This window comes from Anolis carolinensis, chromosome 4, assembly GCF_035594765.1.
Source record: "Anolis carolinensis isolate JA03-04 chromosome 4, rAnoCar3.1.pri, whole genome shotgun sequence".
In the NCBI taxonomy this organism is placed as follows: Eukaryota; Metazoa; Chordata; class Lepidosauria; order Squamata; family Dactyloidae; genus Anolis; species Anolis carolinensis.
In genome coordinates this window covers 98034872-98050937 of record NC_085844.1, presented here as the reverse complement: position 1 = coordinate 98050937, position 16066 = coordinate 98034872, and the positions used below count along the sequence as shown (strand labels likewise).

The 16066-nt window shown below is 39.1% G+C and overlaps 2 protein-coding genes across 2 annotated transcripts in view; one reads left to right on the top strand and one right to left on the bottom strand.

Moving 5' to 3' along the window:
* The window catches only part of dap (death associated protein), a 56162-nt gene extending 51761 nt beyond the window's left edge, over nucleotides 1-4401 (top strand). The window contains exon 4 of the mRNA XM_008108869.3: nucleotides 2673-4401. Coding sequence (XP_008107076.1) covers nucleotides 2673-2792 — 120 coding nt within the window. The 3' untranslated portion in view covers nucleotides 2793-4401. The remainder of the gene's footprint in view (nucleotides 1-2672) is intronic.
* A 3886-nt stretch (nucleotides 4402-8287) lies between these two features.
* The window catches only part of ankrd33b (ankyrin repeat domain 33B), a 76919-nt gene continuing 69140 nt past the window's right edge, over nucleotides 8288-16066 (bottom strand). Inside the window, exon 4 of the mRNA XM_003219818.4 lies at nucleotides 8288-12927. Within this exon, the coding sequence (XP_003219866.2) occupies nucleotides 12074-12927 (854 nt within the window). The 3' untranslated portion in view covers nucleotides 8288-12073. The remainder of the gene's footprint in view (nucleotides 12928-16066) is intronic.

Here is a 16066-nt window from a genome sequence, read left to right as displayed (position 1 = left end):
CACTAACTTTGTCTTCCCTTCTTTAAAAAAAGAAAATAATTTGTCTGAAACTGAAGACTGTCAGATATAGCCTTCTTCATTCCAGTACCTTGTTGCTTCTAACTGTGTAGGGCAGGGGAAGGAATCTCAATCTCTAGCTTTATTATGGAAACCTTGTTTAAAATTACGTATTATGCTTTAATGGTATATTTTGACCATACTTTTTTTCTTTTGAAAAAGACAGCTGAAACAAATAGTAATTTATTCTTAATCTCATTTAAATACCTGCCCTGCCTTTCTACACAGTGGTGCCTGAAGCATCTTAACAGCAAGAAAAATAAAATACAATATGAATCAATTCTTTAAAAATATTTTAGAAGTCTAGAAAGTTGTCAAGTAATATAAGTAAATTCAACCTGATCACTGGCAGGTCATGGGGAGACAGCTAGTTCCTGTGGAGAAAGAGCAACAGGGTTCAGACTCTTTAAGTTCAGGGACCCAGAGGGTTACAACCTATGTTCAGCAGACCAATAAGCAAATGTCAAAGGAAAGTAAACAAATGTCATAAAGAGTGTAAGATGATGGTATCAGAGATGACACAAATAAATCCCAGAAAGCTCTGTTGTTTTTATGGCTGTTGGTGCGGCAATGTAATATGTGTATTGGTTGCAATTATATCTTTCCCACTTGACAGTGCCCTGTGACTCGCCAATGTGTTATGCAAAATAAGTAAACACATACAGCTTTGGCAGTTTTAGATGGCATGTAATGTTGTGCTGTTTCTGTCACAAAAGAATAGCACAACAATAGGAATATATCAGTTTGATCAGCTATTCTCAATATTTTTTTTTTCTCTTATGGTGGACTACTGTGTAGAAAGCATTTGTAATCTATGAAAGGAAGCAATTTGTAACATATTTGTGTATAAAAAATCAAAGTAGACATAAAACATGTCCCAAATACTTAGGCCATTGCCAAGTCTCCACAAATTCAGGCCCATCTCAAAGGCGAACAAAGTCTTTGATGGATCACTTGCCTTGTGCACCATCAATAATCTGTAGCCACTGGTTGTGAATCTCTGGTTTAGACCAGTGGTTCCCAAGGTCTGGTCCCCCTGATATTTTGGACTTCAACTCCCACAAGCTCCAGCCAGTTTGGCTAACAATTACCGGTAGGAATACTTGGATCTGAAGTCTAAAACATCTTGAGAACCAATGTTTGGGAGCCACTGGCTTAGATGAATCCATTAAAGAATTACTAATCAATTCTACAGGTTAGCAAAATATATTCTTACGGAAAATTGCAGATGGAAGAATCATCTTAATTAAATCATCTTCCTTTGATGATTTAACCGGTTGCTGTTGCCCACTTTTGGTCCAAAACTATTTAGTTGCTTGTGATTTTCTTCTTCTTCTTCTTCTTTTTAATTTCCATTATTTGAAATGTATTTGCTGTACAATGCTTTTGGCACGAAATAAAAAAATTTAAAAAATCTTCCTTTTCCACTCATAGGAAGGATTGCTTTCTTATGAAATGATTCCTGTCATGACACACACACATCATTTACAATAAATAAAGGATGCTTCTTGTTTCAGAGCAAATTTGACTGTTATACTAATTGTCTAAAATCAATATAATCAGTGAATTTAATTAGGTGACAGATCTATTTGATATATTTTAAAATCACAGGTTGTATATAGGTAAAGGTAAAGGTTTTCCCCTGACTTTAAGTCTTATCACGTCTGGCTCTGGGGGTTGGTGCTCAGCTCCTTTTCTAAGCCGAAGAGCCGGCATTGTCCATAGACGTCTCCAAGGTCATGTGGCCAGCATGACTGCATGGGGTGCCGTTACCTTCCTGCCAGAGCGGTACCTATTGATCTACTCACATTTGCATGTTTTCAAACAGCTAGGTTGGCAGAAGCTGGAGTTAACAAGGGGAACTCACCCTGCTCTCCGGATTCGAATTACCAACCTTTCAATCAGCAAGTTCAGCTGCTCAGTGGTTTAATCTGCTGCGCCACTGGGGGCCATTCTATATAGTATAGTAGTGTGTATTATGTATACAGACTATATGATGGTTATACAAAGTCTTTCAAAAAGTATATAATTGACATTTAATAAAATGCACACCATACCTCCATGGATTTACTTGGAACAAGATATCCTAAGTCCAAATGCCTAGATTCTTGATTCTTTACAATTGTTTGCTAATTGTCATTAACTTGAATGAAGATGCAGTTTGTGCTCAAAAGAGCACAAGAACAAATAGGTCAAAATTATTGTGAGAATGTGTAAGTTGCTGTTATGCGCATTTCTATTTTCTGTACTTCTTGGATTCTTTCACACTACACATTACACAATTAAAGAGGAGTACACTCTTTAACTGTTGTGGCAACATCTTACGTAAATATAGGATTTGCAAATTAGAGAGTGGGGTTTAGTTCTTTGAACCTGATTAAACCATATAATTTGAAATGCAATAATAGCATTAGAATTGTGTGATGTGAAAAGACATTGATTTCTGGTAAAATAGCAATACGTATAAATCTGTGTTTTGACCTTGTCCTCTATGTCAAGATGGAGCAGCCAATCACCTTGTATCTTTTCTATTGTAATAAGCTGGAGATGACACAGGTTGTCCCCTTCTCCTTTTCCTCTTAACAGCAATGTGTATTTTGTTTTTCTTTCATCAGGGGGATAAAGATTTCCCTCCAGCTGCAGCCCAGGTGGCCCATCAGAAACCACATCCTTCGGTGGAAAAGCTTCCTCCCCCACAGCATGTCAACCAGTATATCCACCAGCCTCGCAAATGAGTTGCCTGCCCAAGACCTAGCCATCATGTTTTCTGTGTGGAAAATTACAAGATTTGTGCTGCCAGATTTTTTGCCTTAATTACCTATGGTTTCAATGGTTTAATGTAAAAGGGGAAGAGGGAGAGAAGGGCAAAGAATCTTCACTTCCATCACTCCAGCTGAAAAATATGCTCTTCCATACTGCCAGTTTGAAATGTTACTTTCATAGAAATGTAACAGCGTGGGGATGGTTTACATAAAACTGTTCCTTTACTCAATAATTATTTTAAACCTTTTCATCCCTGGTTTCTGGCACTACAGGAATATGCAACATGGGAGATGGAAGTGGATGTTATCCTTCTTCCCTTTTATAATATGATTTTTAAATTTTATGTAAGGCAGACTTTCATGGCATTGTTGTGATCTCTGTTTAATTTGGTGTTTCATTAGTCTTAAATAATTTAAGAGTAAGTTGCTAATTTTTTTACATAGATATAAAAGGACCAGAAGTGTTCTTAGATGGATAGATACTTCTTATGTTTGTAACCCTTCAGAGGATTTATGCCATTGTTGCAACATAGCCAAAGATTACCCAGCCTCTTGGCCCATGATTTAGCAAAATGCTCTTTGTATTTTTCCTGAGAGCGACAGCACCATATTATAAACAATCCCATTAAAACAGCCAAGCTTGAGTTGGGTAAATTGCTCAAGTTGCTAGATGTATATGGCAGATCTTTCAGCCTCTCGAGATAGAAATAGCACATTGCGACAGTCCTTCTTGAATATATAGCATTCATGTCTCAGGAGCACATCATCTCTTTAAATGCACTTTTGTGTACAGAATCTTCTGTGCATGGAAAGCTGCTATCCCAAGATTGACTAAAATTCTTCCTGGTCTGCTAGCTTTCTGTGTTTGCAGTCCATGAGATAAAATCCAGAGTACTACACCAAATACTATTTCTGCAGGCTTGAATCGGCTGCACAGTGGCAACTTGAATTGGGCATTTTGTTAATCATTCTGATATAATCTCTTCATGATCAATAATTTGATCTTGCCTTTTTAATCACAGCAAAGAGAGTATATTAAAGAGAATGGCCACCAACCGCCTCCAATGCACTGCAGTTGGCTGCAGAGAAAGTTGTCTATGTTCCCATATACATCAGATATATCCATTAAGTTCATTGGGGACCAAGTGACCATTCAAAGATGGATCAGAATCCATATCTGCTTCTGGTGTATGTGAGAATTTCCTTTGCCAGATTGGAAAAAATTGAAAGTACTTCTTACTTCAATTAAGATTGCCAATTAATGAAAGCTCGGCCTGACCATGCATATAAAATTTTAATTACAGCTGTGTAATTTACACTTAGTTCTTATAGATTCAAGTTTCACCTGCATTTTTACAGGTACTTTGATTTTTAAATGATGAACTTACACTAAATCCTCCCCCCCCATTTATAATCTACAAAGGGTTTTAATGACTTTGAGGAAGGTTGGGCTGCTAATAAATTATTGTTGCAACTGCTCATTCCCTTTGGGCTTTTGAGAATCGCTTGTTTTTAATGACAAATAACATGAGAAAGCAACAAGAGGAGAAAGTTTTAATAATAAAAATTTTCCCTTGAAAAATGTGTAATGATTGCATTATTGAAAAGAAAACAGAATCCCAGTGGGGCTCGCTTGCTTCTTCAGCTCACCTTGCTGTGGGTGAAACACAAGTCACCTCACACAAAAGCCTGACAAAAGGGCAGATTGCACTGTTTGATTTTCTCAGCCATTGCCAATTTGTGGGGAGGGTGGTGAGGATAGACTTCTTCTACTAGTCTGTCAATTCCTACCTTATTATTCGGTACCTAAAGATCTAATTTACCACCCAATTATGAATTGATGGCAGAACTGGAGGAAACTAGATCAATAATGAACTTCGAGCGCCAACAAAAAAAAACACTTCAAAGCTCTAGCAGCATTGCCCTTGACTTGAGGATTGGACCTGGGGGCCATACAAGCACACAGATTCCACTTGCTTTGTATTGGTCCTCTTCATTAAGTGTGCCTTGCTCGGATTCCATTCTTTAGAAATGCTTGCCAGGTTTTCTGTGAGTCCAGGAACCTAACCTGCAACATACGGTGACTTTTTTATGTAGTGAAGACCTGCTTTCTTCAGAGTTTGAGAAATTACCGATTGGTTCATCATTCAGGAGCTTGGGAGTTTATTTATTTATTTATCATGTCTGAAGCGAATTGAGATTAGTTATAATGTATAGAAAAACCCACAGAGTTAAAAACTTGGCATTACTGTATACTAAATTTCATTTGGCCAGAAGCTGACCACTTGGATTGCCTCTGGTGTCACTGTAAGGTCTTCCATTGTGTATGTGGCAGGGCTCAGGCTGCATTGTAGTAAGTGGTCTGTGGTTTGCTCTTCTCCACATTCGCATATCATGGATTCCACTTTGTAATGGGGGTTTTAATGGGGGTTGAAGAGACACACTAACAAGAGTTTGATGTAGAAGTCTAAGATTAAAACTCCCCTAGTGTTTTGAGAAATCCCCATCACCTTTAGCAAAATTTAGGAGAGCTATTTAGGAGAACTATAATCGCATCTCATATCTTTAGGACCAAGAAAACTGCCCACTCTTGAATGTAAACTTTCTAGCATTTATGTTATTTTTTGCAGATATAATGTTAGATTAGTTGTCAGTGGGACCATATCTATTTGCTCTCTTGCAGCATCTTGCCTGTTTAAAATTCAACATGATGAAAAACTGTGTTTTAAATCACAGTTGCTTTTTCATTGGGGGGGAAATTGACCTGAGCTGGCTCAACGTGAGATTGTAATATAATGATCAATTGTTAGAACGACATCCACAAGTGATAGTTCATCAAAGGGAAAGAACATTAGCCCACATCCAGTGTGACAAATGTGACACCTGGAGGAGTCTGGAACAAACACAACATCCTTAAATAAGCTCCTCCATTGAGCTCATTAGGGGAGCATTTGTTAAGTGCACAGCATCTCCCCTTGCCATGGCTTCCATGTAAGAAAAGTATACAGTCACTGCATCACACGAGCTGCTTATTTGTCATCAAAACTGTTTTCCTGCTTTGAGGAATGAAAGAGAAGAGTGGAATTACATGTTCCTGCATGCTAGGCAACATCACATAATTGAAACCATTGTAATGTACAAGTAATGGCCTGTGATAGGAATAGAAACAATTTATTAAGCCCAAGGCTATCCGCTAATGCTATTGATATCCAACAGTGGCAGCAGAATCTCTCAGAGGATGTTTACACAACCAGTTGATTGTGTAGCTAAGCAAAGCTTTAGTACTTTACTTGTGTTCTGTTTACTTGTGGCATACGGAAACATTATTATTATTATTATTATTATTATTATTATTATTATTATTATTATTATTGACACAAAGACATAGTATGACACAGCAAACGAGATATATATGCTGGATTTTGTATCACAATCACAACACTTCCCAAGTGTTTAGGACTGTGTGATGTATTTTTGGATGATGCGAAAATAATATTATTAATAATAATACTTGCCTCTCTTAAATGATACTCAAAACGGGCATACAGGCAGTCCTGAGTTCAGCCACCTGAAATAATTGTGGAGTATTTTTTATTTCAATATTTCAGATAATGAATTCTCAACTAGCACTAAGGATTTAAAATATTCAGGCATTTTTCCAAACCCAATGGGCAGCAGAATCCTATAAGAGCATTATGTGTGACACAACACAGTAACTACATGGTGGATTCTAACCAACCTCGAAAACCACTTACCGGTAAGTAGCTGGTGGGATCGACGAGCAGTACTTTCAATCTCCCACAGGAGCCATTTAGATCCGTGCAACAAACTCACCGCCAAGTTCACAACTCCATTAGGACCACTTTTCTGGCTCCCAAAGAAGAGCCCTTGGTCATGCTATCATCTGAGCTTCCTCCAACATGGCAGCTTGATGATTGTGGGTGGGGAAAGAGACAAAGTGGAGGGAAGAGGACTGTCCCTTTGCTGGTGGTTTAGAACTTGACCCAAGAGGCGGAGCTCAATAGCAATGTAAAGGTAAAAGTTTTCCCCTGGCATTACATGCAGTCGTGTCTGACTCGGGGTGGTGCTCATCCATTTCTAAGCCGAAAAGCTGGCATCGTCCGTAGACACTTCCAAGGTCATGTGGCTAGCATGACTGCATGGAGCGCCGAAACTTTCCCGCAGGAGCAATACATATTGATCTACTCACATTTGCATATTTTTGAACTGCTGGGTTGGCAGAAACCAGAGCTAACAGCAGGAGCTCACCTCGCTCCTCAAATTCGAACAACCGACCTTTTGGTCAGCGAGTTCAGCATCTCAGTGGTTTACCCGCTGTGCCAACGGGGGCTCCCAATAACAATGACCTGTGTGTATATTCTCAACATCTTCAGCTTCAATCTGCCTTGCTCCTCCACTCCACATTTTCTGTTATTCCTTGATCTTCCTCCTGCCAGTTAACACACTCCCCCAATTATAATGCATGTTGCTTTTACTGGACACCTTATCCTCCCTAGCAATTGATGTCCATTGGCTCGGCTCCTTTAATAGGACTCTCGTCTCTTCAACATTTGCAACCTATTACATATGCCTAGCTACATGGCACAGCACATTGTACATCAGGCATCAATGTGCATCAGTCACTTTGTAACAATAACCCTCCACTATTTCTTGACATTATGCAACTGCATAATTCTAATTCCCATAAAACCTAGGTCCCCAACAGGATTCTGGCCTGTGTCGTCATGAAGAAGCTTCGACAGAGATCTTTATCCTCGCACACTCACCAAGCTCCTAGGCATCCTATTTACTCTCCATCCCCAAGTTTCCTTTTTCTTATCCCTCAGCAAACAGCTCTTTCCCACTTGCCAGGCTTCAATTAACTCTTCTGCTGAAGAATTATATCAACACTCAAAAGTCCCAGAGTTCTAATCCAACCTTTTCCTGATACAGATCAGGATCTGGATGCGTTTGCTCGCCTCTGTGTTGCCCGAGTACAGAATTTTAATTTTGCTTTAGACCGGAATATACATACCCCTGAGCACATGTTCACATTTGTGGATGCTTTTGGCTTCTGAGGACTGAAAGAGTCACTAGGAACAGAGGGGAATGTAAATTTTGGCTATAATCTTGGGAAAATATGGATGACTATAACAACTGCTGGATTTCTTTTCAATTTGTGGTTGCCACAGAATACAGTTTATCAGCTTAATTAATCGCATACAGTTTTCAAGCATTAAACTACCTATAAATTGATAAGAAAGAAGCACATGGACAAAAGCATAACAAACGACCAAAACATATTTTGACAAGACTCCGCTGAGACCCTGGACTGATGAAATTCAGATGGTCTGAGGTACATGCTGCAATTCTCTCTTTTAAAAAATATCTTCTGGGCAATAAAAGAGTTTACTGTACATGGAAACACCACTACAGCTGTTACCTAGAAGAAACCTTTGCCAGATAAATGAATTGAATGATTATTTATTTTTATTGACTTTCATTTTAGGAAAACAGATTAGAAAAATTGCAGTGCAGTTCTAACAGAGATTTTAAGTCTTTCCAGAAATAACATGTGTCTAGATGCCTAGACATAGTATAAAATTACTACATAATGCCTTGTGCAAAGATTGCTGTACCGTTTTACAAAGCTTTATAACCAATAAAGAGGAGAAAATCAATTGATAGTTGTGAAGTATACACCTGGGGGAAACAATGCATTCATGTCTATCTTATTCAGCTTGACATTATTTTATTTCATTTTTTTTAAAAAAAAGTCAAATGTTGACTTTGCATAACAGCATAGTATTACCAATAAATCACAGAAGCCTGATAGTCTAGGAACAATATAAGTAATGTATGTTTTCATTTTACAATCTCATGCCTACATAACTGAAAGCCAGTCTTCATACCTATCATATATTTTTTAATGTTTAAGTGCTTTTGAGGTATCAAAGTTTTCCATAGACACAAAAAATACATTTCTGATTCATTTGATCTCAGGAGAGTGCTTACATTCTAGTGGTTTTCCCTGAAGTTTGTCTAAGAAGAGCGAATACTCACATTTGCCAAGATCCAGGTAACTGCATAATGATGGGTAAAGCCCTTGCCCTGTCATAGGGAGGAGGGAGCAAGCTTGTTTTCTGCTGCCCTGGAGACTAGGATGTGGAACAATGGCTTCAAATTACAGGAAAGGAGATTACACCTGAATATTAGGAAGAACTTCCTAATTGCGAGAGCTGTTCGGCAGTGGACCTCTCTGCCCTGAGGTGTGGTGGAGGCTCCTTCTTTGGAAGCTTTTAAGCAGAGGCTGGATGACCATCTGTCGGGGGTGCTTTGAATGCGATTTTCCTACTTCTTGGCAGGGGTTTGGCCTGGATGGCCCATGAGGTCTCTTCCAACTCTATGATTCTATGATTCACATCCTGGAATGGCTTGAGCCTTTTGCTACTGTTCACATACATTGTCTACACATGTATGGAGGTCACAGCTACCTGATAATACTTTCCCCAAGAATAAAGTGACATCTGAAAGCACTCTGAGCCATAAGAAGACATGGGTTAAATCCAAAGTTTCCTAAATAGTACATCCTCCCTTTCCAGTCTTGTGTATTCCATACGTGATGCCTTTCCTCCCAAGAGTGGTGCCTGAAGTGTCCCATTTCGACACGGGTCACCTGTATAGCAATGGCTATATGTGGACTGCTCAGACTGAGACTATATTGAAGTTATCCAGCTTCAGTTTGGTCCCAAACAACACTGAAGAAGTAGGGCATGCAATAATTCAAATAGATACAAATGCATTATTGTAATGAAGTATGAATTTGGTTTACAGATGTTATGTTTAATTGTGTGTTTATGTTTTAAAAGGGTAAGTATCACAGTTATTGCATCTTAGCATTCTGAGACAGGTTGCCATAGAAACGTAGGCGGAGCCAACTGTCATTTGGCAGAAGAGAGTTTGAAAAGAAACTCAGTCAGTCTGTGGTCAGAGAACTACAGGGAAGGTTGATTTTAGTCTGGGCTCTGGTGAAGCTCAGGGAACACTGATCCTAAGTTAGGGGATCAGGGATAAAATAAGTTTGGTGACTTATTTTAAGGTAGTCTGTTAGTGGAGAAAGAACTGACATTTTAAGAAGTTTGGAACACCTCAATATAGTTTTGCAACTGTTGAAGAAAGTGTAACTCTGAGAAGCAACATTGTAACCACTAAGCTCTGTGCCTGAAATAAACTTGTTATTGTTCTTTCAACATCCAAGCCTCTGTCACACATATTCTAAACTAAGTTACGCTACCATCTAAAGTGAATAAGAAGAAGAAAGGGAAAAAAGATTCCCCCCCTGCCTGAGTTCTTTACAATTATACCTTTAGCTTCATCCCTGAGAGAGAATGCAATAGTGCTTTTCAACCGAAACTGTCCTTTAGACGATAATACAAGTGAAAACTTGTGTACATTCTTGTCAGAACTGATTGCTTTTAAGAAACTGACTCTGTGATTTGATATGTAAATAGATTGTGTTGGCTGTGAATAAAAATATGTCATCTCTGACAGAGCTTGTTAGAGAGATACATGTAGACGGTTAGCCCTGGGCATCTATCTAAAAGCTAGTACTCTGAGTATAAAAATAGTCTTTGAAAATGTTACCCACACCTTTTCAGCTTGGTGAACCTTACTGAAATTGAGTATTGCTTACTGTTTTAGCTGACAGAAAATAGGCAAAGTAATGCAAACTCCTGTCTGTATTAAATATGGATGTTTTAGAGTGGCTGCATGCATGTCAAAGTAAACTACCACTGAATTCAGTGGAAACTTAGAGGATATGTGCAAGATTGTTGTAAGGGGCTATCAATTCAGTGAATTGTGCTACAGAAACCATCTCCTTAATTTTTAATAGATGGGTGATATTTTTAAGTGGGTTGTATAAGAAATACTCGGGGTTTTGTTGATTTATCATCATAGATACTCGAGGAAAATGACATCTTTGCATTAAGATTACTCACAGCCAATATGGCAACTTCCCATAATGCTACCAAATATGCCAGAAACTGTGATTACAATGGAAATAAAAAACTATTGATTTTCCTTACAGTATATATTCATGTATAAGTATAGAACCTTTAGTCAAAACACCTAGATCATATTATCCATGGGTCAATGTAAGTACTATACCTTAACTCTTAACAACAAAAATAACATGGACATCAAATCCATAGTTTTGGCCCCAAAACCTGCCCTTGACTGTTACAGGAGGTGAATTTATACATGAGTATATACAGCACTTCCTTGCTATTTCAGCTGAATTTGAGCCCACCTGGGACTCACTAAAACGAGAGAAACATAGGACATAAAATTATTAAATAATCAGATGAAATGTCTAAAAATTATCCCTTTTCCTCTTTGTAACGTCTCTTCAGGATTAACTAGGTAATGGTAGTGTCAGCCTGATTTCTGAGTACAAAATGTCCCAAAGCTTCAAGAGAGGAAGCACAGATTTAAAACATGATATGAGTTAAACATAGCATTGAAAATGATTTAGGGAGGATCCATCGAAGAGTTGCAGTTTGGTTCAGAATTAGCCCACTTTGTACAATCTGCAACAATAAAATCTCATTCATCAGTAGGAAATACATCAAGTATCATTTCTAGTCATTCTATAGCTCATGATCAAAATGTTATTTACAATGTTTATCAATAAGTTAATATTCTTCTGGAAAATACCCTGAGATGTTTGCATTCTTTAGGAAGGGTTTGATATTGACAGCAAACAAAAGCCCTTTACTTTCACTGATTTTTTTTTTTTTAAAAACCCACAATATAGTAACACAAAATCTGTAGGCTGTCCTCCTTTATGTAATCTATTTTTTTTAATTCAATTTAGGGTAACAATTCAGAGATTCCCTGGCAAGCATATGCAATCACCCAATTTTTATTTTATTTTCTAGGACATCTTTCTGTCTCTCTGGTTTTTTTTATTCATTATCCCTTTATTCCAATTATCCCTTGTCCTCTTTTGTGAAGATGGCTGCTTTACAATAGACTTACAATCTATTAAACACCATATTTTCTACATTTTAAAGCCGCTCATATATTCCCCAAATCTCTCCTTATACTCCTTAGCCATTCCTTAATGTATCCGTTGCACTTTGGAACGATGCCTCCAGCTCCTCTTAAGTAATTATGCTGCACGGTTTTCTCCGCACCACTTGTTGGCCTGTGTGTTTGTTAAGTCTAGAGTCATAGCAATACCACATGTGTCAAGTTTTGCTTTTCTGGGGAGACCTTTGCTTCTGTTTCTGAGCTTCTTCTGCTTTTTTCTTTTCCTCTTCCTCTGCCTTCTTCCTTTCTTCTTTCAGCTCTTTATACCTCCATTTGGGAATTTCCAGGTATGTCCCATCGCTGGCACTACTTTTCCGTCTCACCTTCTCTGGCTGGAAAGTCGGTGCAGGTGCCTTGCTGACGCGGACTTTGGGAATGACAAATCCAGGGCGCACACTGCTCCTCCTCAGCAAGTGCAGTGGCAACAGGCTGGATTTCCTCGGGACCACAATGTTCACCTGGGGTACATTGAGATTGAAAGGCTGCAGGCTGGCTCTTCGCTCCTTCTTTTTGGTGACTAATGTGACTCTAGAGTTCTGAAACAGCCTCTCATAGCTGGTAAAATGTTCCGTGTTCTCTAAAGATCGGATTTCCTTAGCTCGTTGTTTCCGAAGGATTTCTTGGACCGCAGGCCTGCGTTTTCCTAGTCCTGGTGGGCTACCAGGGCACACAGTCCTGCAAGCTATGGCAACAAAAGAGCTTCTCAATCCTGTTGTCACTCTGACCATATGATCAAGCACGCCGTCTTCTTCGGGGCCCTGGGGAGCTTTGTAACCGACCACAGACCGCACGCCTTCCGAAATCCTTTGCAAACAGGTTTTCCGCTCTGCAGCCTTGGCAAGAAGTTCCTTCATCTTTGGCCATTCTAGCTCATAGTGGTCACAAAACTGTTCTGCAGATGGCTTGTTCATAAGTCTCTGCATAAGATAGGCAGCTTCTATTCTTCCAGTGAAACATGCCCATTCCTGAGAAGTGAACCCACGGCCTGGGTCTGTGGCATTGATGTTTGCCCCTCAAAGAAGAGAGAGATAAAGTTAGTTGTGAAAAGTGTGAGAGATCATAATGTATCTTCCAAATCATATGCATCATGAACTTATGAATAGCACCTTATATCACACAGGCTATGAAATATGGCACATTTTTAGAAAGAAATTGAAGATCCAGCACAGAATTGCATTGAGATCCAGCAGATGGACAAGACAGACCACAGCATTAAGTTAATGCTCTTAGCTTCCCAACCGGCAGGGCCGTCATAAATTAGAGTGATGTTTGTAATGTGCGATCATTATCACACAAGTAATATTTGCAAGCTGAGCTTGTATTTCACTGTGGGTTTTGAAAAAGTATATATTGCATTTTTATGTGGGTTTTTTGTTAATATGTATGATATATTTTTAACATTTGGATTTCAAAATAACTGTTATTACTTTTCTGGCCATACAAAATGATGTGGGAATAGCCATCATGAATAATTGGCTGTTCTGTGTTTTTCCATGAAGAAAATATAATTTCACCCCATGCACTCTTCTCACATTATTTTTAAGTTCCTTTTTGTTATAGCCCATCACCGCGCTAATATCATTTTTATCCATCTCACATTATATTTGGATTTCTTTTTCAGCAAATTCATTCAGTAAATTTCTATGCAGAGTTAGGGTAAGCAATGAAGCTAGATATAACCAACAGAAGAAGTGCATTTCATATTCAGCATGGTATCGGAGTGTCTAAAGCAGAAACAAGGAACATTCATGCTTGCACACTCTGACATCCCCACCCTACTCATACACACTGTGGATGGACCCTGTATTGTGGATAGCTCCCAAAAGTGGGTAGACGGGAGCATGGGCAAGAAGGTGAGAATGCTATGTCTGCAAAGGACTTTTTGAGTGTGTATTATCTTCTAAAAACATTTCCAACCACTTTTCAACTGTTCATGGTGGCACAGAGTGCAAAATAAAGCATATGCAACAGCCTACAAAGATAGCACCAGCAAAAATAAAAATAAGACAGCTACTCAGAGTCGTCTGTGTGTTTCCTGACAATGCTACCAAAGCAGATGGTGCAGGCTGAAACTCAAGTCTGTGGATTTAGGCTAATCTCATGAATGGTTAAGAGGTTAACATACGACTATATCTGTGTACAATAAGAGGGAGTGAAAAGTATATCCAAAAGCTCCTGCTGCCACAGAAGCAGGAAGAGCCAGAAGGGTGATGGGAAGATACAATGGTTCTCTTTTCCCAGCTTTATCTCTAGCTAATTTGCATACTGCTTTATCTTACACAACATTTGACATGTTGCCCTCTAGGCTGCATTTCTACACTTTTGTGAAAATGTGATATTTATTTTGTACTTTTTCTTTCATGTGTCATTTGTGTTGGCTTATTTTATACAATTTGAGACGACTTGATTGATTTCCCCATTCTAGGGCATCATGATCTCCTGCTCCCAATACATGCATTTCCAGCTTTTCTTTAGATAGCAGTTCCAAAACAAAAGCTCCAGACCTAAATATGCAATTTGCTGTTCTTAAGAATCATTTGTATAACAGCACATAAAGATAATCTGCACATATAAAGACAGGTTGATCATTTCTTATAGAGAATTCCAAAATCCAAAATAGTCCACATAGGTGGCTGACATAGCGACTACTTTGCTTCTGACAGCTTGATGTGAACAATCTTTGATTCATGCACAACATTATTTTTTTTTAATTGCCTAAAACTACCTTCAGGATATGTGTTTATACGAAGCCTAAATGAGTTTCATGTTTAGCCTTCGGTTCCATCTTCAAGATTCATTGTGTTTATATATGTGAGTTTTTCCAAGATCTGAGAAAAATCCAAAGCACTTCTGGTTCAAAGAAGTCAATTAATCGACCAGTTTCGCACTCTGTTGAAGGAACTGGTACTCCTAACTCTTCTTTCATGAAGAAAGAACTAGCCATGTATGCCCCATGGGATGCAAGTGGATAACAATTGAGCTTTTGGGTTGCTGTGAGTTTTCTGGGCTGTGTGGCCATGTTCCCGAAGCATTCTCTCCTGGCGTTTCACCCACATCTATGGCAGGCATCCTCAGAGGTTGTGAGGTCTGCCATCACCTTTGACTTAACTCACATGGGAAGATACTGAGAGACTTTACGCACACTTTTCCACATCTTACTCTGCAGAGAAATTTCTATCTCTTATTTTCGTGGGAGATGAGAATCTTATATGCATGCACACTGAAAACACACCAAGCAAGACATTTGTGGGAAGAAGGAGATCTTTAAAGGAAAGATTTGTCAAGCCTGCACCTGAGCATCCGTCCGTCCGTCCGTCCCCCCCCCCCCCCCCCAGGGCTCAGGACATGCCTATCTTTGTGACCTACGCAATCTCTAAGATCTTCTGGGGAGGCCCTCCTCTCGCTTCTATCTTCCTCACAGTTATGACTGGTAAGGATGAGAGAGAGGGCCTTCTCAGCTGTGCCCCCCCCCCCCCCCGGGCTCTGGAATTCCCTCCCCAGGGAGATTAGGTTAGCTCTCTCCCTATCCACCTTCAGAAAACAATTAAAGACTTGGATGTTCCATTTGGCTTTTGGCAAGATAGTCATTAGATAATCCAGCTCAAGATGGTATCAATAATCGATCCCGCACCTTATTCGGTCCCTATCTTTTATGTACTTTAACTATCATTCTATTTCGTATTGCTGTCTTAGTCTCCCCTCCCATAAAGACGATAGAAATTGTGCCTGGTGGTTGGTTGACATTATAAACAATAGTTCTAATATTCTGTTTTATATTGTACTGCTGTTTTTACCTATGTTATACTGTGAATTGTGCATTATATATTTGTCTATTTTAATTGTGTTGTTGAGCTTGGCCCCATGTAAGCCTCCCCGAGTCTGCGCGGGGAGATGGTGTCGGGATACAAAAATAAAGTTATTATTTTATTTTATTATGACACAGCAAACAAGATAGACACAAAATCACAAGTCGAACACTTCCCAAGTGTCTAAGACTGTGTGATGTATTTTCGGATGATGCGCGCAGATCCCAGTAGGGTGGCCTTTTGCAGTTGGCAGATCATGATTTTATCAATGTCTATTGTTTCCAAATGCCAGCTGAGATCTTTTGGCACGGCACCCAATGTGCCGATCACCACCGGGACCACCTG